This window comes from Sarcophilus harrisii, chromosome 2 (genome assembly GCF_902635505.1).
Source record: "Sarcophilus harrisii chromosome 2, mSarHar1.11, whole genome shotgun sequence".
In the NCBI taxonomy this organism is placed as follows: domain Eukaryota; kingdom Metazoa; phylum Chordata; class Mammalia; order Dasyuromorphia; family Dasyuridae; genus Sarcophilus; species Sarcophilus harrisii.
Window position 1 is genome coordinate 220,612,239 of NC_045427.1, and position 27,470 is coordinate 220,639,708.

General features: G+C 43.9%; 1 protein-coding gene across 1 annotated transcript; it reads left to right on the forward strand.

The window, feature by feature from the left end:
* The first annotated feature begins 2,925 nt into the window (after positions 1-2,925).
* SDC4 (syndecan 4) lies at positions 2,926-26,206 on the forward strand. The gene is made up of 5 exons (XM_012539807.3): positions 2,926-3,082; positions 20,639-20,783; positions 22,418-22,464; positions 23,262-23,454; positions 24,193-26,206. Exons 1-5 carry the CDS (start codon positions 3,023-3,025, stop codon positions 24,342-24,344), a joined length of 597 nt encoding a protein of 198 aa, XP_012395261.1. The 5' UTR covers positions 2,926-3,022; the 3' UTR covers positions 24,345-26,206.
* The last annotated feature ends 1,264 nt before the right edge of the window (positions 26,207-27,470 follow it).

Here is a 27,470-nt window from a genome sequence, read left to right on the forward strand (position 1 = left end):
TTATTTTTATTTTCTAACCGACCAGAAGTCTGTCAATACCCAATAATAAGTTGGGTGGAGCACTGAACCTTTTTTTTAAGGAATCCTGCTATCCATACTCCAGTGATACTCACATGTTAGAGTCTTGCAGAGACAGGATTGGAACAAATGACACAATGTAATCATTCTCCCCATACCCTCCAATAATTTAAAATATTGTGTGAGTGTGTCTGTGCAGTTGGTTGTGTGGGTTTTCAATGAGGTAAAGAAGAAACAGGATACCAGAAGTAAGGAGAGGTGAGATTGCTCTTTACTAGCTCTGTGACTTAAGGCAAATAATTTCCCATCTCTGGGCTTCAGTTTCCCCTTTCCCCATTTTTAAAATGAGGGTCATAATATTTTCACTACAATCTCACAGGGTTATTGTGAGGAAAGAACTTTGTGAACTTTAAAACTCTAGAGATGTAAATTTCATAGATTAATATGTTCTCAGAGCTATAAGGGTTCTTAGAAATTACCTAGTCTAACCTTCTCCATTTTACAGATGAGGCAACATAGTAGCAGGGCTGGAATTTGATGCCCGTATACGCTTCACCATGTTATGAATTATATTAATATAGTTGTAGTGGTCCAAATGACCCTACCCCATTTAGCATCGAAACCTTTATCAAGTAGGAACAGGTATCAGTTGAAAAGGCATGGACATCTCCAGGAAATGTGTATCAACTGAAAAGTTGTGGATATTTCCAGTATTTTAATAAGGCTTGACAAGAAGCCTTCCGACTGGTTGAGAAGGGAGAGGGAATAAACATTTATACAACACCTACTATGTACCAGACACTATATTAAGCATACCTTTTGAGGTAGGTGCCATTATCATTGTCATTTTACATTTGAGGTTAAGTGATTCACACAGTTAATGTGTATGAGGGGCTAGCAGTAGTGTCTGCATCAGAAGTTTAGGATTGACTGGATTCCATGAAGAAAAGTAGAATCAAATCTCCATAAGGAGATCAGCAAGAAAGCAATACAATAGCTAAGGGGAACATCTGGAAGACTAGCTAAAAGACTTTATGGATTGCACTATTTCTTGGCTACATACGAATTTCAAGCATATGAGCATATCTACTTTTCCTTAGACTCTGTATGTACTTGTGGGAGAGTACCACAGACATTTTTTTTTTTTGCGATTTGTACTCATTATAATAAATATGAAATATATAATACTGAATGGGACTGATTGGATGAAGTATTTCTCAGTACATGACCTGTGGGAGGCAGCCAGCACTGATTACGTCCTTTTAGTCTATCCAATGAGAAGGCTCAGATCTTTTGCTTTTAAACCCCTGGACAAGCCGGAAGCTGGTTAAGTTCCAGGTGCACATGGTGGGAGTTGGCATGGCTTCCAGGTGTGTGTCTGGGCCTCTCCCTGCAGGGATTAAATAAATGCTTTCTCTTTGTACCTGATGATGTCTCTGATTAGTTAATTGGGAAGGGGGTCTTGCACCCAACCTGTCCCACACAATAATGATATACTATAATAAACATTCATTTCTAAAAATGACCTAACTGATATCAACTGATAATCATGAGAGAAAGACAACAGGGGTTCTTAACTTTTTTTTTTTTTTTCATCATGGACCCCTTGGACAATGTAGTGAAGCCTATATTCCTTTCCCAGAATAGAGCTTCAAAGAATTGATCCTGCTTCAGATTCCTAACAGTTCTGTGAACAGTCTTTTCAACCTCTCCCAGCCTCAGTGTCTTGATTTGTAAACATATTTTATGTAATGATAGCATCTACCTCCAAGGGTTATTGTGAGGAAATGAGATAACATGTGAAGTATTTTGCAAACCTTAGAAGTCAATGTAAATACTAGCTACCATTACTAAATAAAATAAAGTACATAGGATTGCCAAGGAGATGATTTATATTGAAACACAACTATAAATATTAAAAAACAAAAACATTCCAGGTTGAGAATTTCTGTGCGACAAAGACCCTGTTGGTGATGCAACAGCCTCACTCGAATTAGTGAATGGAAGTTGGGAGAGCCAGTTCTAAAGTTTTCAAGTGCTACAAAATAACGATAATAATGATGTGGGTGAGAGGCAGACCCGCTAAGTGGAGAATTACCCGCTCTCAGAGATGGTCCCCAGGGCCTATATTCAGATTTTACCACAAAAACACACTGGTTGCAGGTTGTGACCCCGACCAAATTGTTTAACCTTTCAGGTGCCCAGGCCTGTCTGTAAGTCTACTTCCATATAAATTACAAAATATTGCCAGACCCGCATTAAGGATAATTTCCTTCCTGGGAGTTCCCCATATCAGTGAGATCATAATTCTAGCCTAATATTAATATGACATCAAGAACAACAACGAAAATCCCCAATAGATTCGAACTTGTTTTGCAATACTTCTACTGACCCTTTATCTCCTCACCTGAGGAGTTGGACTGGTTGACGCCTAAAGTTCCTTGCAAATCTAGATCTATGACCCCATGAAAAATCATCGCTGGGGAGAAAATAGGATGGGGCAGTTCCCTAAGAATTCCAGTATCTTTAGGACTCATCTCTTAGAAAATAGAAGAAGTTGGTTTTCAGAGGAAGCCTGCAGGGGCTGCGGAAGAAGTGGAGGGAAAAGGTGGTGGGGAAAGGTGGTGTGGGCGTGGCCTGGGTGGGGGGAGGGGAACTGGGGACTGGAAGGGGCCACCGAAGTCCGGGGAATGGAAGTAGACACTTTATGAATTGAATAGGGGTTCCGGGAATTCCGCGTGGGTTCGCGAATCCTTCCCGGGGGGAGCGAGCCTCCGCAGCGTGGGGATCTGCCATCCGAGCTCCGGGGAGTAGAGGAGCTGGGGAATTCCGGACGGGGGCGGCGGCTCTAAGCCTGGCTGGGCGGGGCGGGGAGGGGCTGGTAGCCCCTGCAGCGGCGGCAGCAGCACGCCACCTATAAGAGGAGCGCGCGTAGCCGGCTCAGGACATCTCCGGATCCGATCTATCCTAATCTTCGCTCACGCCAGCTTGGCTGCCAGACAACATGCCCCCACACGGTTTTTTCGCTCTCCTGCTCCTGGCCGCTAGTGCCGTTGCTGAATCGGTAGGTGATTGGAGATCCAAATGGTTCTGGGTGACCCTTAGAAAGAGGGGTTCGGTAGAAGTGGGGCGAGCTTGGAGTCTGCTTTGTGCCTGGGGTGCATGGCGCGGGGCGGGGAGGCTCTGCCTCGGACTCCGCGTCTCCCAACCCTAGGGATGGAGGAAGGCGGCCACTTCTACTAGAATTAACTTTACTTTCTCCTGAACTTTACTCTGGAATGGCGATGAAGCAGAAGGGGCCCAGAGACGGGGTGTGGGGTTGGGCTTCTCTGCCCTCAACTCACCCTTCCTTAGGGTGACTGACCCAGAATGCCACCAAGCCCGCCTCCACCTCCACCTATGTCGGGGTTCCTCCCTTCTCTCCCAAAGCTTTCTTTCTGCCAGAGATGTGACTAATTTGAGACCGACCCCTTCCCCCTCCCCCCGTCATCCACTCCCTCCATTGGGCCCCAGCCTGCCTTCACCGGAGTGATTGGGGGTTAGGGAGGAGGGTGCTGCGAGGGGACAGATCCAGCGTTCATAGGTAGAACTTTAGAACTGAAATTTTAGACCTTAAAAAACTCATCTAGTCGCCTCTTTTTACATTTAAGGAAACTGAGGTCCGGAGAGGCTAGTGAGTGACAGAGTGGACAGAGTCTCTCGTCCGACATTAAAACCATAGATCTTTACAGTGATTCATGCGGGTTAGAGTTTGGAATTGGTGATAGGCTCCCTCCTTTTCTCTATTCTTTTGGATTTGGGTTCATCTCTTGTGGCATACTATGATCCAGACAGAAATCGACCTCCAACTTTTCCCCTGCTTCCTCCCCACTTAAATGAGGGGAAGGAGGAGAAAGCAAAATTCAGCCCCTCTTGACAGAAAAAACAAAAGCTTGGAGCCAGAAGACCTAGGTTTTCAAGTCTTTTCAGCTGAGTGGACCAATTAATTTGAAGATTCATTTATAGGTATCTGCTGTATGTAGAGATTTGTTCTTTCTGTGTGAGATACAAAGTTAATATTTAAGGGGTGACAATCTAAGTACTTCCCCCTCATAGCCTCAATTTTCTCAAATGGAAATGGGGGATAATGTGGCCTCTACATAAGTTATCTGTCTGAGGTGTTTCCAGGACTAAAGAAATTATGAATGCCAAAGTGCTTTGGAATTTTAAAAGTTTACATAAAAATGTGGTGTATTATTGACTTCCCACCTGGTGGAGCCTGAGGTGTGAATGTGGGAGGAAGAAATTGAACTGCCAGGAATTAACCCTCATGAACTATAGTAAAAACTGAAAGAGCTGACTATTGGGATGAGGAAGCAATATTTTCTTTGCTTTTGAGTCTCCCCCACACCATCCCAAGTATAAAACTTTGTTCTTTACCGTGTCTGTTGTCTGGAGTAGAGCTTGTTACCATTTTCTTGCTAACCTTTAGTCCAGGCCAGAAAGCCCTAGCAGCTTAATCATTAAATATTGATTCAACTTAGAACTCTGAGGCCTCTTGAAAGCAGTTTGGGGACAACCTTTGGACTGGATGGGCAGTAATAACGTTCCATTCAACAAATACTTACTTACCTGCCTACTCTGCAAGGAACTGTGTTGAAGATAAGAGTTGAGAATGACATTTAAGATCCTTGAAGGCAGGTACTATGAGCTTGTGAGATTTTATATATATAATTTTTATTTTATATTTATTTCATATATATATTTATATATATATATATATAAAATGTCCATAGATAAAGATAAAACAAAGCAATGGAGTGGGTTCAAGGATCTAGTTCAGAGGATTCAAACAAGCTACCTGAAATAGATTAAAATGTCATTTGGAAATATTTAATAAAAACAATTAAAAATAAAAACATGGACAATATTATAAGACCAATTCACTTGAAGCCCTCATGGATCCTTATGTATTTCTATTCATTGATCAACATTAGATTCTATAGGGAAGTTGAAGAAAAGGTGAGAATGATTTCTGGTTGGAATCGGGGAAGTCCGTTTGGAAGAAGAAATAGTACCTTACCTGAGTCTTGAAAGGATTGAACAGTTTTGTGTTTTGAAAACGGCTCATGGGGCCCATTAGTCCACTTTCTCTGGAGTTATAAGGACCCTGAAAAGGGAAGCAATATGTAATAAAGCAGGAGAAAGATAAGCTAAGGGAAGCCAATGGAGCTCCCCAGAAGAGGGCTTTTAATCTCTTTGAGATGACTAGGTGGTAAATTTGAGAGAGTCCTATACAGATGGGGAATTGGGAAGACCTGAATTCATATCTGGCCTCACATTTACTAATAGTGAATCTAAGCAAGTCACTTAATCACTGACTGCTTTCTGTTTTCTCAATTGTAAAATAAGGCTAATAGTACGTACTCACTAGGCAGTTGTGAGGCTCAAATGATATTATTGGCCAAATGTGTAGCACAATGCCTGTACTTTGTAGGAGCTATTTAGATTCTAGCTTTTTATTAGTATTATTATTGAGTTGACATTTGAAGTACTTTGCAACCTTAAATGCTAGTTATTATTATCATTACTAGTAAAAAAGGGATGTGTATATAAAAATCTTGATGGACCCACTGTATTCATTCTGTCTCATTTCTGCAGAAATTTTTCAATTTTTTTTTTTTGATGGGGGAGGGAGATAAAACTCACGAATAAGTTACAGAAAAAGTTACAGAAAACCGGGGAATCAAAACTTCTGCAGTTCACTCTTCCAGCTCTTTACTCAAAAGAGAATAAACCTGGCCTAGAATAATAGCCCATGCTGCCTGGAGGGGGGGGAGGGGAGGTAAACCTTGTGGACAGAAAGTACCTCTTTGGATTTGTATCCCCACTCTGGAATATAGTAGGAGTTTAATAAGTGCTGAATTGCAGAAAGAAGGTGAAACTTCTATCAAGTACAGGCTATCTTTTGAGGAGAAAAATAACTAAAGAGACATTGAGTCTACTAGGAAATACAAGGACTTGAAACCAATCAGCAAACATTTATAAAGAACCTACTGTGCTTCAGGCATAACACAAATAGAGAGATGGGAAATGGGAGTGCTATGTGTGCCATACAGGACTATAGTTTTGAAGAATGAAAGGGTGTGATGTATAAGTCTGGAAAGGTCATTTGGTGCCAGATTGTGAACTCTGAATAGGGAAGTGTAGATGTATTTGCTCCTGAAGGTAATGAGCTATTGGAATTTGCTATTGGAGAGCTGGTGGAATTGGAATTAGATCAGATCTGTAGGAATTTTACTTTGGAAACTAATTGGAGAGGCAAAACATTTGAGGCAGGGAAACCAATTTAGGAAGTTAGTGTAATAGCCCAGGTGAAAAACAGTGAGGGCCTGAGATAGGAGTAGAAGTTGTGGGTGAAGAGAAAGGGACCAAGAGAGCAGTGTAGTAAAAGGACAAACAAGATTTGACATTTATTTGACTGGACCATGGGTTGTGAGAGTGAGGATGAAGGCAAGGGTTAAGATCTTGGGGAACTGGTAGTGTCCATGATAGAAATCCAGTTCTAAAAGCAGGGCTGGTTTGTAGGGGAAAGATGATCATTTGTGTTTGCTCTGTTTGAATTTGGGGTGGGTCTGCTGAACAGTTTGAATTCCACTTCTGTGGTCTGCTGGCTCTGACCTTAGGCAAAACATTTCTCCGTTCTATGCCTCAGTTTTCTGTAAAATGAGGGGGTTGAATTGGAGGATTTCTGAGCTCTCCACTAATTCCAGATCTTGTGATTGGGTGAAGGGGCTTATCTAGAGTCACATGATGAGCTAGCAGAAGAGCTGGAAGTAGAAAGAAACCTGGTATCTTACTTATACCACGCTTTCAATACCATGCGTTCAAGGATAGGTAGATTTAAAGAGGAGGAGGAGACAGCACTAGCAAAGGCTTGAAAAGGCCCCTTTCATTGCCTATGCCCCATGTGACTTCTAGAACAAGTCACTTTTCCTCTTTGAGCCCTGTTTTCCTTCTGCTAAATGACTAACCTGAACTGGGCAGGAGATTCCTTCTAGAATTAAATTTTATGATCAGTAGGGAATTAGCATAATTCAACACCTACTATGTACAGAGAATTCCTATGTATACCACCTTCTATTTATGAGGTTTAGTGCCAGATTTAGAGTCCTGAGGACTTGAGTTCACAACCTGGGTCTGTTACCAACTTTTGAAATGGTAAAAATCACTTTGCATTTTTGGGCCTCAAATTTGTTTCTCTAAGTTATGTTCTTAGAGACCTCCAAATTTCCTTCCAGCTCTAATTCTACGATCTCATGTTTACAAGGTATACTTGTGTTGTAGACATTCATTCTTATTGCCATTTTATAGCTGAGACTGAGACATTCAGAGAAGGGACTTGATTTAGACAAAGTCACATGATTATTACATTGGTATAAGCTGAAACTGGAGTTGTTGTCTCTGGACTTGGGGTGTAGGACTTAATTTCACTATGTGGCAGTTTTGTTTCCCAAATGCCCTTGAGTACCTTTGTAAATGAATAGCCTTTTTTTTTTTTTTTTTTTTTTTTAAATCAGGTGCTTTGGATTTAGGGGGACACAAATTCCTTCCCCTAACTCTAAACCATTTACAGTTGTGTCCCCTGTGCACACTTCCTAGGCTTTCTTGTTGGGCTAGAAGGCCCTAACGAGTGATAGGCAGCTTAGACTGGGGGAAGGAATTTTCCCCCTTTTAAGCAGCAACTCCTGGTAGCAGCGACTTAGTTCATTGGAGCACTTTGTTCTGGTTAGAGTGGCTTCTGTGGTATTGAAGAAATAATGAGAGTAGGAGCAAGTCTGACCCTCGATCCTCAGTGGAAGAGTTAGATGGTTTCTTGAGTTATAGAAATTGGGCAGCCTGCTGCAATGTGCCTGACTCCTGTTATAGGTCCTGATCTCTGACTTCTGACTTATGGTTCTGGTTTCCTAGCTTTGTTGGCCCCTTTAGCCAAGAAAAAGGCCAAGATGTCTCTTAAAGAAGGAATTGCCTACTTTTTTGGGTCACCTGATCTGTGGTCTGAGTTTGGGGTAGGAAAAGTCAAGGAGAAAGGGTTAGATGGCATGAGAGAAGAAAGGTTATAAGGATAATTCAGGGTTGTTTTTTTTTTGTTTGTTTGTTTGTTTTTGTTTAAGTTTTTCTAACACATTCATACTCAGTCTTTTTTTTTTTTTTTTTTTTCCTCTTCAATCCTGGATGCCAGAAATTATATCGATTTTGCAGATGAGGAAACTAAGACCCCCATTGCACAGCAAATTTGTGGCAGAGCTGAGATTTAGAGTTTAGGGCTTATTGATTCCTAATCTGGCAGTCTTAGCTCTGTTGATGGACCATGTCCAATGAGTTCAGTGAAATGATTTGACCAATAGCCCAGAGCTGGCATTAAAACTTGAGTCTCCTGACTATCCAGTGCTCACAAATCACAGAATGTTAGAGCTGTTCCCTTAGACCCTGGTCCAACATTCATTTTATAGATAAAGAAATTGAATCCCAGAGAAGAAAAGTGATTTATTGTTTTGGGTCCCACAAATGTAACTTCTATTACGTCTTACCCTCTCATTTGAATTCTTCCCAAATTGCATTTTGAGAAAATACATCTTCACTTAAAGTGGTTTGGGCAAATCATTTGATCTCTCTCGGCCTCAGTTTCTTTATTCATAAAAATGAGGGAATAGAACTAGGTAAGGCTTTTCTGGCTCTAATTCGATGTGCTTTTCACCCTGACTCATGTGACAGGCTCCCAGGAGGGGGCTTGAGGAGAAGCAAGGCTCTTAGCTGTTTGTCCTTGCATAGCATGTTTGTGGGTCACTCCTCTCGGCCCGATGCCTGGGCCCATGCTCCAGTGTTGGTTACAATTTCAAACCTGTTCTTCCTGTCCGATGGGGAGGGCACTCCCTGGGGCCTATTCCTTTGGTGCCCTACTCAGTTTTCCTGCCTCAACCAATTAAAGGCCTCCTTGTCTCCTGTTGGAGTGACTGGCTCAGACAAGCTGGCTGCATGGCCTGGGCCCTGGTGACATTGGAGGGAGATGTAGAAGAAGTTGCCTAATCCAACCCCTTCATTTTTCAGAAGAGGACACCGAGAGCCTGGGGTCTCTGGTTGTCCAGATGAGTCTACTGGTTGGACATAGTAGGGAGAGACAGGAGTTGAACCTTTATAATCTTAATTCAGTATTCTTTCTTTTAATCTTTCTGTGTCTTTTATAAAACAGGAGTAACAATCTCTAGTTATCCATTTTATTCTAGAAGGTAGCCAAGGTTCCCATCAAAGGAGGTTAAAGTCAGAAATAGTTCAACATATTCCAAAATATTCATATCAGCATTTATTGTCAAAATAAAGTATAATAACTAATAACCGAGGAGAGACTGGAAAAAAAAAACTGCTGCCTGTGAATCTAATGGAATATTATGGAGCAATAAGAAATGACTAATATGCAAAATTCAAAGCCACATGGGAAGATTTCTGTGAACTGATAGTGAATAAGTAGAACCAAAAGAGCAATGTACACAATGACTGTCACTGGAAATGAAAAGATCATTAGAAAGGAAGCCAGACTCTGAGTAATTGAAAAACCAATAAATGGTCCCTGGGGATAGATTAGGAAATCTTTTTCAGAGAAGCAAAGGACCTCTAGAGCAGAATGTTATATCCACTATCCTATGAGATCACTATCTGTGTTTGAGTGGTTTTGCTGGTTTTTAAGAGTTCATATAAGAAGTGGGGAGAGGGGATATCTCCAGAAATAGATTGAGGCAAAAACAAGGCAGTAACAAAATAACAATGGGTAGGCTCTCATCTGGGTCTGTAGGGGATGTGGTTGAGCCACAGCCATTAGGAAGACAGCAGGTGATAGAGCTGGTCATTGTTTCCCAAAACATTTGGGCTTTGAGAAGACTTCTAAGCTGGTCAAATAGGCTCCCCCTTGGATCCGTAACTGTCTGGGTTAGAAAATAGAAACCAGTGGGGGAAGCCTTTGGGGAAAGTCCCTCTATGAGAAGCCTGTTCAGAGTTACTGGAATCCAAATGCTTGCTATCTTTCTGCATTATTTATAAAAAAAAAAAAAAAAAAAGCTGATGTCTTTATAGCTGTACCTGAGAAGGTCAAGGAGCTGGAAGGAAGGTGGAATCATAAAATAATGATTAAATTATCTAGTGCTTTACATTTAACTCGCTTAAACCTCACTACAATCTGAGGGATAGGAGCTGTTATCTGACTTTAGGCTAGAGACTAGTTAACTTTTAAGTATCTGAGATTGTATTCAAAATTTTTAACTCCAAGCCTAGCGTTGGATTTATTTTGCCATCTGTCTGTTTCTATTGCTTTTGGCTTCTATTGCTTGTACCTTCCATATGGAAGAGTGGCTCAGTTCTGAGCCAGTATGAGATGTCCCAGCTGCTCTGACCAGGGAGGATGTTGATGTTTCTCACCTTTCTTGTTCCTACATTTGGACAACTCCCATCAATCAATTAGGTATTTATTATCAACTGTCTGCCACCTAAAGGACACTGTTGTTGGCCCTGGAGGGATGAGAATGTAAATCATGATCCCACTTCTTTGAGAGCTCCTACTCTGGCTTCTGAGGGCCAGACACATTTAGGAAACTATCAAAGGAGGAGAGAGTGGGCCAACACCCGAGTTCAAATCCTAATCCCCTACTGCCAGTTGTGGTTTTTTTGTTTCCTGAATCGATGTGATTATTAACCCTGAGATCTCCAAGATCCCTATTTCCTCTAAATTTTTTTTGAGATTTGCACTTTCTTAGTGAAATGAAAGATCACTGGACTGAGGGGTGGGGAACAGAGTCACTGAAAACCTGCTGGGTCTTAAAGGAAAACTGGGAATCAGCTAGGAGATGTTATATACTATATGCTTTGGGGGGTGGTTGGCTTTTAGCTTCATGGAAGGGTGGGGTGGGGTCCTGGAGAGGACCAGTGTTGAATCTAGTAGGGTTCCTTAGATTCTCTATAACCTTTATTTCTTAGAGCTATGTATAAGTAGCTCTCTAGGATTGGAGAACTCTGTTTCACCTTGTCCCTCATGGCTATTTTCCTGGAATGTGGCCCTGTAACCTAGCAGATAAACGGAATCTCAAGACCCCCTATCTATTATAACTTGGGGAGGGCAGGCAGACTGATCCTGTCTAACAAGGTGGGTGGATTGTCTGTGGAGATAGTTTTGTTTTTGGGGGTGGAGGGGGGAAGGAGGGCAGGGACTCTAGTCCCTCTACCTTATCTGGGGAAGGAAGGAAACAGGCACTTATTAAGTGGCTACTATGTGCCTGCTGCTTTTCAACTGTTAGCTCTTTTGATTTTCACAACAGCTCTGTGGGTTAGGTTGAAGTAGAAGAAATTGAGATTTGAACTCGATTTTTCCTGACAACAAACCTATTTGTTGTGCCACCTAACTGTGCCGTGGGTGCTTGAAGTTTAAGTTTAACTCTTAATTATAAGGTGGTTGGACCTAGATTATTTTTTTATTTTATTTTTTGACATTTGATATAGTAGAGAAGTTGTGGCCTAGTGGTTAGACAGCCTGGCTCTTCTTATTTAGCTGTGTGTCCTGGCTCAAGCCACCTCTTCTTTTTAAGTCTGTTTCTTGCTTTATGAAACAAGAGGGTTGGTCCACGTAAATGATTCCTAAAGTCCCTTCCAAGGTCTTTGCCAGCTCTGACTTGTTGATGTGCCCATGCACGAGCACATGAGCTTGCTGTAGGCTCGGGAGGCCACCAGGTAGAAGTACCAGGGCTCTGCTGTAGTGACTGAGCCAACCAGGCCCTGGCCTATCAGGAGGAGAAGTAAACTGGTGCCTCTTAACTCGGCTGGATGTCAGACAAACCAGCGATTCAGGATTCACTCCTCACTGCTCCCGCCTCCCCGGCAACAGAAGTTCCGTTCAGGGCTTTTCCAAGGACTCTGAATGCTAGGCTGGATGTGAATTTGTGAATTTTGTGAATTTGAAAAGTCAGACTCCCAGCTGGCAGCCCCACATCAGTGGAGGAGGGAGCTGGAAACCCATCTTGGCCCCATACTGCCAGATAACCCTCCATACTGGGGTAGAATGGGGAGAAGGCTTTGGAAATGACCATTTGGAGAAGAGGACCTTAGCTCTGGGTCCCTGACTCACAGTCAGTCTAACTAATCCTGAGTCATTCAAGCTTCTTCCAAACTGTTCCAGGATTGGTGGGGCCCACCCTGAGAGGTCTTGGGGCCCGGGAAAGCTGTTTAGTCTTTTCCTTAGAAAGTCAGCTAAATATTGACTTACCTGCCGCCCTTCCTAAAGAAGGGAGTGGGGGACAGGATGAAGCCTGCCTCAGACCTCCTTCAGGCACAGCATCTGGCCTTTAGTCCTTCTGGAGAGTTAATATACAGTGGAAAAGAAACTGGCTGGGAGGCCCAGATATTGGAATCAATTCCAAATTATGAGGCTAACTGTGACTCTGAGCATATTGGTTAATTTGAGTTTCATTTTGTTACAAAATATTAGGTTTATAAGAGTGTTTAATGCTAGTGTGTATCATTTTTGTTGTTGTTGTTGTTGTTGTTATTCTTGTTCATTTGTCTGACTCTTTTTGACCTCATGGACTATATTTTCCATGGAGTTTTCTTGGCAAAGTTACCAGGATAGTTTGCCATTTCCTTCTCCAGTGGATTGAGGTAAATAGAAGTTGCTCAGAGTCAATGTGTGAGGTTGGATTTGAACTCCGATCTTCCTAACTCCAGGCTCAGTATTCTATCTACTAAGTCACATGGCTGTCTTCAGGTTTACCTGGAAATGATTAATATTATAGCAGGCATAAATATAACTTATTTAAACAAAAAAATGCTCCATTAAGGCACAACACCTGGCTTTTGGTTGTTCTGGAGAGGTAGGATACGATAGAAAAGAAACTGACTGGGAGGCCCAGATACTGGGTTCAATTCCAAATTATGAGGCTTACTGTGACCCTGACCATATCAGTTAATTTGAGTCTTCTTTTGCTGATGAGTTCATTGGTCCTTCTCACGAGTTGGGTCTGAAGGGAATGGAGTCTTCTCTCTTAGAGGAAATGTTTCCATATGTAATAGTTTAGGAAGCAGGGTGGATTAGGAACAGGTCATTATGAATTCCCTTGTATTTGCACCCAGAATCACCCAGAATGGCAGAACTAGAATGGGCCCTCGAAAACTTGTCTAAACCTTTGGGTTTAGAGATGGGAAAACTGAAGGCCAAAAAAGGAGATGACATTCCAGATCATACAATTAACTTCAGTTCTAAACCTGGGACTCCAGTACATGACTTAAGTCATTTTCTTTTTTCCAAGGATCTTTAGTTTTGTCCTTGTCAATTAACAATTAACTTACGTTTTAAACCTGGGACTTTAATACATGGCTTCAGACTCAGGTCCATTTTCTTTTTACCCCCTGGAACCTTTAGTTTTATCTTTGTAGTCCACCCCTAAATCTGCCCAGTGTTCAAGAAACCCTAAACCTGGGCTGCAGATGTTCGGATGGGGGGTGGGCAAGATGCCTTTATCTTCTTGAGGGGTCCTGGGGTGGAGCCTTCAGAAGCAGCTGCTTTTCTACCCTCTGCCCTACCCCTCTGTTGTTGGGGAAAGGGGTGTGGTGGGGCTAGGATCCAGAATTCTCTTATTTATTTACCTAAGAACTAAGCTGTTTGCTAATTATCAGATGAGTTTATATTTAAACTAGGACTAGTTCCTAAGTGTCCCTCCCTACTTGTTTGCTGGCCCAGAGTTGAAGGAACTTTGTGGGGAGGGAAAAAGAATGGATCTCTGTCTTAAGAGTTTCCATTAGATTCCATAGAGTTAGAATCTAGAAATATGGAATCTATGGAGTACAGAGAAGCTCAGACTATTTTATGTAATAGAGACTGTGCTGGAGTGAAAGTCTGGGGTCTGGCAAGGGGTGTGATTTCCTCTCTGGATCTCAGTTTCATCATCTGTTGAATGGGCTCTTATGGGAAGTGCAGGATTCAGGATAGAGAAGTAGGAGTGATGTTCTTCCTCCAAATGTACATATTCCTCCTCGCTCCCTGTCTCTCCTTCAGGCAGCAACCTTAAGTGTGAGTGTGCCAGTCAGCCAGGGATCTCTGTCTAACTTCAGTGGTCTGGGATAGTGGAAGAAGGGCTGTCCCTGTATAGGGTTGGCAGCCCAGCTGTTCCCAGTTCCTTCTGCCCTGAAGCCAAAGGAGCTGGAAGTCAGGTGACCAGGGTAGTGGAAAGGGGTGAGGGGGCGGGGTGGCAAGAATGTGTGTGGAAAGAATGACCCAAGCAGAGAAACAGCTTGTGGCCAATTGCCGGGACCCCGTGTACTGGGACCTTATGAAAAATCTCCCATTCAGAGCCTGGGGGCTGGGGGTGGGGCTGGCTAGTGCCCCATCACCCAGGGAGATCAGGAGGCCTCTTCTGTCCCCAGTCTAGGGAAGCCTGACCTGCTTTGCCCAACTTCTCTGGGGCAGACTGACCCTTTCCAGAGGAGGCTTCCCCCAAGGGTACATGGCCACTCTCCTGCCCACCCCCAGGGACTGAAGGGAGAGAGTCTGGGGAACCAGGCCTTCTGGATTGGTTACAGGGGTGATATAATTAAAGACGACAGGCCTGGAAAGAGGCTATTGACTGAGGTTGGGAGAACAGGAGATTTGTGTTCAGAGCCGCGAGAGCTCCTCAGGACACTTATCCGGCAGGGATTTCAGATCTGGTTCTCAGATTAAAAGCCCAAGCTCAATGCATCTCTGTCTGGGAGCCCCTGGAGGATGGGGGTGGGGTGCTGGGGCTCTTTCTCTTCTCTTCTCTCCTTTGGCCCCCTTAACTATGTCAAAAAGAGATCTGAGCACTTTCTAGCTGACCCAGCAGAACGGAGCCCCTCTTAAGCAGGGAGTCCAAAGTGTAGAACTGGGACCCAACTGAAGAGCCTTTCTGCCCGGGTCTCCCAGCCAGCAGCTGCCCTCGGCATGGGGCTGTCCCATGGGGTTCTTGTAAAAACTCCTGCCTAGAGCCTGGCAGCCTGGCCCTGGGCTCCCTCCAGAGTGATTGTGTTGAAAGTAACCCGACCTTGGAGCCGAGCTCCCTGCCTAGCCTGTCATCTGAGCCCCCATGGAGACCTGGTTTAACTCTTTGAGTATCACTTACTGAATGTGTGACTCTGGGCAAGTCATTTCCTTCTTAGGTGTCCTGTAAAGTAAGGGGAGACTATATCAGATGGTTGCTAAAGTCCCCTTCTGTTCTGAGTCTGAGAAAAGTGCTTAGCCCTCTGGATCAACCATTCCTTGTGACCTTGGATATGATGATCCCAGGATTTAGAACTAGAAGTACACATGTGGGCATGCGCATATGTTTAGGGGGAGGAAATGTGAGTCTCATTCTTCCCTCCTCACCCTACCTCCTAGGAAAAAAAAAGGTAGGCTGGGCAAATTCCAGTGGTCACTGGGCTGATTTTCCAGGTCTCGAGCTCCTGCTAACGATTCCCAGTTTTCCAAACTGCCTCCCTCCCCAACACACAGATTTCCCCTCTAATTTTTAACTACCTTGAATTTGTCTGGTTCAGTTCGTTCCTACTTAGTTTTTCTTTGAAGAGCTGCAGAATTGTGTTTAGGTGCCAAAAGACCCTTTGCCTAGTAGTAACCAGATTAATTTTGGGGTTTCTCCCAGATTATTCCAAGATCTACCAATCTTTCTCAGACTATTCCCTCTCTACTCTAGCTTTTTGACAATTTTTTTTCCTTTTAAACCCCAGCTCACAAGCTACCTTTTCCACGAAGCCTTCACTGATTTCTCTTCTGTATCTCTTCCCCAAATGGTTCCTCTTTTGCCGTGGTTCTGCTTTTATCATGCCTTGTGCCTTGTTTTCTGTATACTTGTGCATGTACACACAGGCACTACAATTAAGACTGTAAACTGAGGGTGGAGACCAGGTCTTGTTCCATCATGTCCAGCGTGGTTCTCTACATATATTAGACATATATATATGCTGGAATTGATAATAGTTCAGTCACTTTAAATCGGAAGGAGAAGGGAAAGGAAGGTTATTGGAACATAGCAAAGTTTTCCTAGATAGGTGAATAAGTGAATCTGAGATGTATGAGGTAAAATGAATTGTGAAATCCAAAAGTGGGGAGAAAGTGGATTGTCACAGGGAGCCTGAAGATTCTAGATGAACTAGGACTACAGTATTTTGGACAGAACAGTCGGTCTCAGTAGGGAGTCTTGGGTCCTTATTTCCTGGGGAGTTTCTACCCAGAGGTGAAAACAGAGGGCTATACCTGCAGTTTCTTTCTTGGATCCCTCTGCTTTTACCTAAGATGCTGATGATGACAGCAGTGATTCACAGAATCCAGAGTAGGGGAAATGAAGGCTTAGCAGCACCTGCTCCATTAACCAACAAACATTTTCTCCTCAGAAGGAATGGAGGAAACAAAAAATCTCCAGCTTCTAGTCCCTTTCTCCAGTCCCAGAGGCCAAGTCTCAGAAATTTTCCTTGAATGTGCCCTTCTCTTTCTCTTCACCTCACAAACAGTTAACCAGGCCCTGTCTAGAGCCCTCTGGAGAAGGGGCCAAGTTTCCATTTAAACAGTACTTTAAACAACCTAGACATTCACTGTGTTTGTTCTGTGGGCAAAGGGAGGAGAGTTGGAGTGGAGAGCCTGATGGATGATAGACATGAAGGCCTTCCCATGGGGGTTTCTTCTAGGAGATCTGTGCTCTTGCCCTCCCCTCCTATCTTTTTCTTAGGATCTGAGGCTCCTGGGCAGGCTAGGCCTGTTATCTGTAGCCAGAATAATTGGCATCTGATGCTTTGTGGAAGGTTGGGGCAGAGGTGAAAGAATTTCTGACTCCTCATGATTGACTTGAATTAATGCTGGATCTTTACCCCAACCCTCGGGGTCTTCTCCCCATATTTAAGTAAGCCTGGTACTGATCCATAGGGATCCTTAAGGGATCATATTCTTTTCCCTTTCTTCTCCATCCTGTCTCCTGTCCTAATTTAGGATAGGTTAGTTTAGAACAGTGACTGCCACAGAATAAAATGACCATAGCTCCCTCCCTCATATAAAACAAGAGGATTGGTCAGCCTCTGAATGGGCCTTTTGTTGGCATTCCTGGTTTCTAGATAAGAGATAGCATGATCCGGTGGAAGGAACCCCTCTGGCTCTGGAGTTGAAGACTTGAATTCAAATTATGCCTCCCATAGTTATTATCTGTGTGATCCGGAAAATACCTGGCACTTCCATTTCTTAACCAGTACAAAAAAAAGGTTAGACTAATTGATCCGAGAACCCTCCAGGCTTTTATAGCTCTGAGTTTAGGAACTTGAAGAGGCTTAGGATAATACTATTTCCTGTTTCTTTAGTATTTTCTTCCTTACAAATTTGAGAGACAATAGTATTAAAGTTTTTTCCTTTTTTTTTTTTTTTTTTTTTTTTTTTTAATCTACCTAATGTAGCTGTAATAAATGTTCAAGCTAAGTTTCGATCTTGGGTTTCCCAACTTCTAGTCCAGGCTACCAGACTCAGCAATGTTTTGTTTTTGCAGCCTAATAAAGCCCAAGAGATGTCCCTTTTGAGGAGGGTACCTTGCTTGGATGGCAAGAATAGGAAGACAGAGAAACTGCAGACTGGCTGGGAAAACTTATGGAGATGGACACACACACACACACACTGCTTTATGGGATGCAGACCTTCCCCCCCACTCATAAGGGTGTGGTCCCTGGCCTCTAGTTGGGCTGAGCTCTGGGAACTGCTGGTATATGCCTCTGCAAACGTAGCCTGCTGGGTATCCTGGGTTCTGAAACAGGGCCACCCAGTGCTGAGCTCTCTATAAAAAGGAGCCACTAGGAGGGAGTTGAAGGCCGGCCCGCAAGGAGTCTCCAAGGGCTGGGGTCTGGAGACACCATCCTGGCCCCGGCTTAGACCTATCCCTGATGCTGGTAGTGCCCAGAGCTGATATACCACCTCCTAAGGGTCCTATAATTGCCTAGCATTCTAGGCAGGACTGAGCTGTCCAGGGGGAAAAAAACCACAGACACATTCAAGTTTAATCTGTATTATTAACACTTTCTTAGTGTCAAGTGTGTGTAAATTCTCATACTGACGTGTTGCCAATTGGTAGCTTGCTGTAGCCCATCACTGGTTCTATGCCAACCTCTAGCCCCATGTAACTTTTAACTTTTCTCCTGGGCCCCCATTTTCTTTGTTAAAGAAAGAAATTGGGTGATAACATTTACATAGACCTTGCCAACTCCCATGTTCAAAGTTGGGGGGAAAAATCAATTAAAAAAAAAAAAAAAAAAACATGCCTTGAGTACCTTGTGTACCCATTCTGAACAAATCTCCTTGCCCTCAAAGAGTTTATGGTCTTCTGGGAGAGATTAAATAAGGCCACAGATAAATAGAATGTGAGGTTGAGGGTGCTGGAAACCAGGGAAAGATCACTTCCGAGATAGTAGGATCAGAGAAAGCTGCGAGATTTCTGCTGTAGATAGGATGGAACCCTACATTCCAAGTATGGGGAAATAGCCCTTTGAGCATTCTCTTTTAAATTCTGGGATTTTAAGATCCGGTAGCTGATTGATCCTGACTCAGATAGGAGTGTGGTTGCTTCCTTCCTCCCCACCTTTCCACCTTACTTCCTCCCTTTTCTCAGCTAAGCTTGACCAGGCCTTCTCAGAAGCTATCAGAGGGCCAGAGCAGGCCAGGCTTGCTCTGTAGGAAGGATGGCCGAGCCTTAGGACTCAGAGCCTTGGGTCTGGGTGGTGCTAGGAGCCTGGCTGACTCAGAGGTTGTATGTGTGTGAGCACACGAGTGTGGCCCACTCACCCAGCCTGCTTCTCTGGATCTAGCTGTGTCATACCCATGTGTTTAGATAGCCCTTTGTCATTTTCAAATTACTTTCACACTCATTTTCTCGGTAACTGCTGGACAGGTTTTAAAAAATAAAACATTTAACAGGCTGAGATAAAATAGAGGCAGAAAGGAGGTGGTCGATTGAATCACATAGCAAATTCTGCTCTCTCCTTTCCACCTCATCCCCCCTTCCTCCCCACTTCAGGAATTTAGCACAAGTCCTCAACTGGGGCCAGGTTAAAGAGTATTTGTAAATTCTTTCAATTGGGGAGGGAAATTCCATTTTTTTGAACTATCATTGACTTTCCTTACTTGTTGATTGTCTCTCACACACACACACACACACACACACACACAAAATATCTGCTGGGAAGCCCCAACTCTGAATTGTAGAACTTTGGAGTGAGGAGGAACCAGAGAGGCGATTTCTTCCTACCCTGTGATTTATCTAAAAAGGAAGCAAGTGCTGTCCCAGAGAGGTTGTGTCAGTGGGTCAGAGTTTAGAGATAGGAGTACAATCCAGGCCCCCACATTCCTGGGCCAGGACTGTTCTGAGCAGCTCCCCCTGACAGGAAGAGGGGAATAGAAGGGGTTAAGGCTTTTGCTGGGAGATGACTTCACGGTTTGGGAATCAGGAGCTATTGCCGATGGAATTCCTAGCCCCCGCGTACAGCCTGTGGGTTTGGCTGTGTTGGCAGGCACCAAGGGCTTCTCTATCACAGAACATGTGGGTTCCTGTGTCCTGGTAGACAGGAAGTGGGGTCTTCTCTCTCTGTAGCCACCTACGGGAACAGATTCTCTGAGACCTAGAGCCCTGGGGCAGCTGGAAGCATGGCTGGAACTCCTTTCCTCCCTCTTACTCCCCCTTCCTCCTGTGGTAAGCACCTGACCAACCTCTTCTTCCTGGCAGAAGATGACTTTGGTCAGGCCTCTGCCTGAGGGATACACATTTCCTCATAGCTTTTCTGGAAAAAAAAATCCAAGTCTCAAGGCTTCATATACTTAAGAAAGAAGCTTAGGTTTAAAAAAAAAAAAAAAAAAAAAAAAAAAAGTCAGGATTCCATGGCTGTGGTAAGCAACAGGCTGAGGAGCTCTCTCTGCATCTGTCTCTCCTGCATCTCCATTTGGAGGATATTTATATTTTCAGAGTAGAAAGCTGAGGATCTGAGAATTGATCCGTTCACAAGTACTTGTTAATTGCTTACAATATGCCAGGTGCCATACTAAGCATAAGGAATATGATTTCTACTCTCAAGAAGCTCACATCTGAATAGAGGATGCATCATACCTGGGTCATGTAAGATCAGCCAGAAAATTAGCGGCCAGAGTAGGATGTCTGCATCCCAGGGTCTACTGTGTCCCATCTTTGCTTTTCAACTCTTAGCAAAGTTCTCCTCCCTTCCTCTCCCCCCACCCCCCCGCTTGGTTGGATGGTTCCCAATGCCTAGAAGAGAGATGATCGGAATGAGTCCTGCCATCCCGATCTTCCACCTTCTTGCATTTTGACTGATGGCTCTCCCAGGGTTAAAGGCTGTGTCTTCTGCCTCTCCTACAGCAGACTCGGAATAGTTTGAGCTTGGCCCTGATCTTCTCTTTCAGAGCCACTGTCCAGGTTATGTTCCTTAAGCCCCCTTGCCCGCCCAGCCTGTGTCCTGTGTTGCAGGTGGGCCTGGTGTAGGGGATTGACTCCGTGTCCCATCAATCAGCTTACTGATTGGACTGAGGACACTGTTGACTGACAGGCCTTCCCTTCTTCTTGGCCAGATCCGTGAGACCGAAGTGATGGACCCCCGAGACCTCTATGAAGCCCACTACTTCTCTGGGGTCCTGCCAGATGATGAGGATGTAGGAGGGGCCCTTCTGGAAAAAGAACCAGATGACTTTGAGCTGTCAGGCTCAGGAGATACAGGTAAGGCTAATCCTAGGAAAGGAGAGAAGAGCAGGTGGTCCTGAGGGTCCTAAAGGGAATTTGGGCAGGAGAGTTCCAAGATATGCCCCACGATGAGAGGGAGGGAAGGGTAATTCTGGGAAGTAGTTGGCCATATTCTGAGCCCACAAGTCCATAGGCAAACCTGGCCTTGAGGATTGTGGGGTGTGGACTTCCCTATTTAACTTATCGGAGCACTCCCCAAAGATATTGGGAGGAAACCCCCTTCTCCCCCATTAACATTTCTCTCTGCTGCTAGTCTTTGGCTAAAGGGTCCTCTCTAGTATGGACTCCACAGCCTTCATATGAATGTAAACAAAGGCAAACACCCTCCTCCTCATTCTGAATCCCTTTGTTAGGTTTTATTTGCTGTTGGCTCCTGAAGAAAGTTTATTTGAACCTGGAAATACCTGGACCAGGAGTCAGGAGACTTGGACCCCTAGCTCTTCATTGACTTTGTGGCCTTCAGCTAGTACCTTCCCTCCTGCAGGACTCAGCTTCTTCCTGAGAAATGAGGGGGTTGAACTCGGGTTCTTTCCACCTCTGACAGACCATGAAATTGCCTATGAGACTTTTGCTCATCAGAGCTTTGGCCCCAACCTGTCCTAAGAGGCCCCTCCCTTTAGCTTGGGGCACCCTGGGGGTGGGGAGGAAAGGAGAAGCACCAGCCCTGAAACCAGTAGGGCATGTGCAGGCAGATTTGGGGAGGGGGTGAAGAAGTAGAGAAAGAACTGGTAGAGGAGGATGAGAGCAAGCTTGGGCTTTGGGGTGAGATAGGGTAAACTGGGCAAGTGACAGACATGGTGGCTGATCTTCAGGGAACTGGAAGAAGGCCCCGGGTCCACCCCAGGGAGGGTGGAGGAAGGGAGGACTTCAGACATCCATCTCTCAATTTCTGTTTATCTTCCGCCCTTCCTCTAGAGCCTTGAAGCTTAAAATGTGTTAAATGGCCTCATGGGTTCTTTTCAGTTGTAGAGTCAAGTCTATTAGACTAAAAGAATCTAATCTAAACTCCTAAACTCTAAACTTGGAAGAATCCAAGACCTAGAAATTGAAAAGTGGTTGGTTTGTAGCCATACAGCACATGAAATGGGTGGAAAAACTGGAACATAGTTCAGTCTTCCCTATTTCCGGGGTCCCACAGTAGGGCCCGTTTTGGGGCCTTCAGTTATCTATATGATCTTACCACATGCTCTCTTCTGATTCTTTGGAGAGGCCAGACAAACGGACAAGATTGTTCTGGTATGGGATGCCCAGGTCCTAGCTATGTAAGCCTCTCTCTGGGTGGGAGCTAACTGCTACTGGGCTAATTTTGCATCATCTAAACCTAGGCTGGACAGCTAAGTGGCACAGTGGATAGAAAACTCATCTTCAGAAGTTCAAATCTGGTCTCAGATGCTTCCTAGCTGCATAACTCTCCACAAGCCACTTCACCTTGTTTTCCTCAGTTTCCTCACCTGTCAAATAAACTAGGGAAAGAAATGGCAACCCATCTTTGGAAAGAAAATCCCAGTTGGGGTCATGAAGAATTGGACATGACTGAAAGGACTAAAAACAACAAAATAGACTGAGCTCTCCCTCACTATCCTTGTCTTATCATCCCTTTGTCCTTACAGATGATCTGGAGATAACTGAGACATTCTTGAATACAGTTCAGCCCTCGGTGAGTAGCACTAATCTTGATTCTTTTTCTCCTTCTCTCTTGGCCTGAAGGTGAAACCTCAAATGTCGGTTGAAGGGGGGGGAGAGTAGCAGAGGCCTCTCATGGAGCCCACAAATGTATCTATACATGAATATATAGGTACAAATCTAAAGGCGATTCTTTAGTTCCTGGGCAGGGATATTTGATTTGATTCTAAAGAGTCAGGAGCCGAGGTCAGTTCTGCATTTATTAAATACTTACTGGGTGCAGAGTTGAGTTTCATGTTTAAAAAAACAAGGTTTGAATAAAATATAAGTTCTGATGTCATGGAGCTGCAGGAAGGGCGTTACTGGTAAACAGATGATTAAAATTCAACACTGAATTCTGATCAATTAGAAGCATAAACAAAGTGCTGAATTAAAAGTGGGGCCCAGGGAAGAATTGGAAAAACCTTCTTGTTGAGGGAAGGGTTGAGTTTAGCTTTGGGGGAAAAAAAATAGGAACCCAAGGTGGGGTGGGGAAGCTCTGGACATAGAAAGCAAAAGCCTGGAGGTGAGAGAACAAATAGGTATGTTCAAGAGATAGTTGATCCAGGTCTGCAGGAGAAGACAGTGCTTTGAGGTGGGTGGGTTGGGTGGAGGGGAACAAGAGGGGAAAAACTGAAAAAGCAAAGTGGGCCTTAATTAGCTGTCGTTAATAGTGAGATCTGTCCTGGACAGCTGGAACTGTCATGTCCTCCAGTCCTGTGTGTGTGTATACACTTTTCACTGAGCTGGGCTTTCTTTCTGAAACCTGTTGGATACTTTGTCTCTTTCTAGGTGCCTCTGGATAACCACATCCCTGTGGAAGGGGAGCCTTCAAACCAGGATCCTAAGGACTCTGAAGAGCTGGAAGGGAACGAGATCATGTCCAAGAAGAGATTTCCCTTTGAGGAAGAAACTTTAAGTAACAAAGTGTCGATGTCTAGCACTGCCCAGGGCAGCATCTTTGAGAAGACAGAAGTCTTGGCAGGTAATTTGGATTAAGTTCTTGGGGGTGAAGGGGTGTGTGTGTGTGTGTGTGTGTGTGGTGCCCATGGAGCCACAGACTGTAACTGAAGGAAATCCAATTACTGTAACCTTTTTAAAGTTTTGTGACTGAATTTTTTTTTTAATGTGGTTACATTTTATCTTGTTCTAAACAATTTCTAGCCAACAGACAGACCTCACTTCTCTCAAAGAAACCATTTCCCCCAAACAGAATAATAACAGCATAATCTGAATTGATAGTTATTATTCTTTAAGATTTTCAAAGTTTTTTCTTAAATTTTCCTTCAAGAAGCTAGTGAAAATATTACTTCCATACTATAGATGAATAGTTCATTTAAGATTCAAAGAAGGCAAGTAACTGCCTCTTGCTTATCCAGCCAGGAAACTGGATAACACCTGGGGAAATAGTTACTCTCATCTTCATTTTATGGATGAGGAAACTGAGACAGGGTTAGGGGTTATAGAGCTAATAAATATCTAAGACTAGACTTGAACTCTGGTCTTCTAGATTCCCAGTCCAGGGGCTCCATCCACTGTACTGAAGAGCTGCCTCGCTTAAAGAGGTTATGCTGATTTGGACCAGGTCACCTTTCCACTCTGGCTGTTACCCATAAAAGGAGTGGGTTGGACCATAATGACCTTGAAGGTCCTGTCTGGATCTGATAACTCTGTTTCCTGTCCCTCCAAGCTCTAACAACTTTCCATTCTTTGTCCTCTGCAGCTCTGATTGCTGGTGGTGCTGTAGGGCTCCTGTTTGCCATCTTCCTGATCCTGCTGCTGATCTACCGAATGAAGAAGAAGGATGAAGGCAGCTATGATCTGGGCAAGAAACCCATCTACAAGAAAGCTCCTACCCAGGAGTTCTACGCATGAGGCCCTCCACTGGGCAGCAGAGCATAGACTTAGGGGATGGGGAGGGGAGGGTTGGCACCTCTCGGTGGGAGGGGGAGGCACTGACCAGCCATCGTGTCTCCACTTTTTTTCTGCTTATTTCCCCCTCTTCCCACAAAGTGGGTGCTCTTACATTGGGGGTGGGGGGTGGGGTAGGTTATATAAGAGAAAATTCTCCTCTTCCTCATCCCCTCCTATTCATTTACCAGTTCCTCACAGCCCATGAGCCTCAGTTGTTCCATATGAAAAATGGCAGTAATTCTCCAGTCTGAAAGTCAGAGATGGATAAAGAAATCTCTTGAAATCCCTTCTTGCTCTGATCTTAGAATTTTATGATATCTAGTCTAATATTGAGCATTGTAGAGTCTAATTTGAGAGAGGCATTTGGAGGAGGGAGAGGGGAACTAGATAGACCCCCAAACATTTCTTGGGGCAGTGTAGGTAAGGCCCTACAGGTCTCTCACTTCTGTCCAGGGCAAAGCTGCCACCCTGTATCTTCACGGCATCACAATTGGTGGAAGAGAGGCAGATGGAGCTATTAACACATAGACTTATGACCACCCTATAGCAATGTATTTACTACCCTAGGGTGGCGTTAGGGAGAAAAGATAGTGGGGAAACAGCAGATCTTGTGTAAAAGCCAGAGAAAAGCGATCTGAAACAAGTTGTGCTGGTCTGTTGAGGGCTCCTTTTATAACTTCTTTTGAGGGGTAGAATGAGTAGATAAAGAGAGCATACAGACACAGGTGAATGCTTATATAGAAGTGATTTGTAGAGTTTCCTCTTAAGAAGAAAAAAGTTAACTTAAAAAAAAAAAACTTTCCAATTTTTGAAGAGTTCATTCCTTGGAGAGAAGGCTGCTTCTGCCCTGGTGCATGGTGTGAGATACCAGCTTGGGTGGGCCTTCCCTCCAGCATCTTCCTGATACCTGCTGTGGCCTGTCTATTTATGTATCTTTATTATTATTATTATTTTTTTGTTTCATTTTGTTTTTATTTTAAATGAGGGGAGAGCCTGGGGTGTGATTTTTATGATTTTTTTTTTTTTTTATTATTTATGGACACTCCTTACCTCTCTGGTCCCTTCTTTTTTGATACTTCAGACACTGTCCTTGACCTCAACCCCTTCCAAGGTTATCCTCCCACATCCCGAAAATAGATTCTTGCCGATTCCAAAATATGTTGGTCTTGTAGGCAATGGTGGGCCTTTGTTTATCTTAGTATGTAATATATTGTTCTTTTTTCTTGGTTTTAGATAGAAAGATATATTTTTCGAGTAAAATGATTTAAAGAGTATAAAATAGGCTGGGTGGGAGAATGGGAGTTGGTGAGTGGTTGACCAGCTCTCAATTCTTTCCTGGCCTCTTCCTCTGGTGCCTTCTCCCAGTTTGGATGGCAGCAGTAGCCATGGTTTTGAGAGTTGGTTGGCCCTAGTCCAATATCCTGAGTGAAAATACCTTCATGGGACTATTGATGGAGGCACAGTCCTGAACTGTCTCCTTATATGAGTAGAAAAATCCCAGAATCCCCTGGTGAAGAGAGAAGGGCCTTCTGAGAGTTCTTTCCCACCACTACCCTGCTGGCTGGGGTGGGCAGCTCTTCCCTACCTGCCCTTGCTCTTGCTCCCTTGGGGCAGCTGCTCCCTGATCTGACTTGATTTCCCTGCCCTAGGAGTCCAGCTGGCTGGATCTCTGTCCCTTTCCTCCCTTGATATCCCCATCCAACCTGTTGTTGCCCACTGCTTTGACTGAGTGGTGGGAGTGGGCACCTCCTGCCTTTTTGTAGTTGCCTTTCACTGTGTCTGTTACTGATATTTTGGATAAAAATAAAAAAGCTTTCTCAAACCCTCTGCTTCTATTTCATTTTATTATGGTGGGAGGATAGATAAAAATGATCTCAGTGATCCTGGTGCAGGCTCTACTTTCCCATCTCCATAGTGAGAAAGGGAGAATCCATTAATATGATGACCAGGAATGGCTGACAGCCCTTCGCCATAAGGGGCATACGTTAGCCCTTCTGTTATCTCTCAGAGGTTTAGCAAACTTGCCAATAGTTGGAAAGCTGGCAAGTGATGGAGCCAGGATGTGTGGGAAACATTGCCAAAGCAAATGGCATAGCCGCCTACTCCATGGCAGCGCTATCAATGTTTCCCTTCTTGGTATGGGTGTTCTAATCAAACCTCAAAGGCCTACCTGATCTTACTTACAAGTTGTTTCTCTGAAAACGGTTTTACTGCCTGGAGCACTTTTGAATCCCTTTCTGTGGAAGCTTCTCACTCTCTAGGAGCTTATAGGTCTAATTGGAAACACACCCAAAAGCAGTGGAAAGAATACCCTATTTGGAAATAACTTCTTTCCGGATACCACTAAGGAGCAGGAGATTTTGAGGGTAGCTCCAATCTCAATCAATCGATAAACACTTATTAAATGCCTACTATGTGCTAAATGCTGAGGATCCAAAAGACCTCTTATCCTCTAGGAGCTTATGATCTTAATGGGGGAGGCAACATTCAAACAGATATTTACAAAAGAAGCAATATACAAGGCAAATAGGAAATAAGGCTTTCTGTAAGTGGGATTTTAATTGAGACCAGGAAGGTCAGTAATAAGAGCAGAAAAGGGAGGTAGGAAGGAAAGTATTGTTCCAAAGATCTAGAGAGGAGAGAGTACCAGTGAAGAGAGTGATCAATAGTGATAAGCTGCAGAAAAATTGATGGGAATTGAGGAAAAAGCTACTGGATTTGGTTTTTAAGGGATTATCAAAACCAGTTTTTAGGTAGACTAATAAGACTGGGAGTTAGTGAGAGGAGAGGTTTAGCCACAAAAAGTAGAAGAGCAATAGAATAGATGGGAGAAACGTGAATGGTTTATGGTTTTTGGTTTTTGTTTTGTTTAGGATAGGGGAGACAAGGGCTTGTTTGTAGGCTGTAGGAAGTGAATTAGGAGAGAGAGACAGACTGAAGGTAAGAGAGTGGAGATGACAGAGGGCAATCTGCTGGAAGAGCTGCTATGGAATGTGCGATAAAGAGCAGATGAGATGTATAGAAGGGTTGCCAGTAGCATTGAGAGCCCTGTTATAATATAAATTTGTGGTGGATCCCATCAGAACA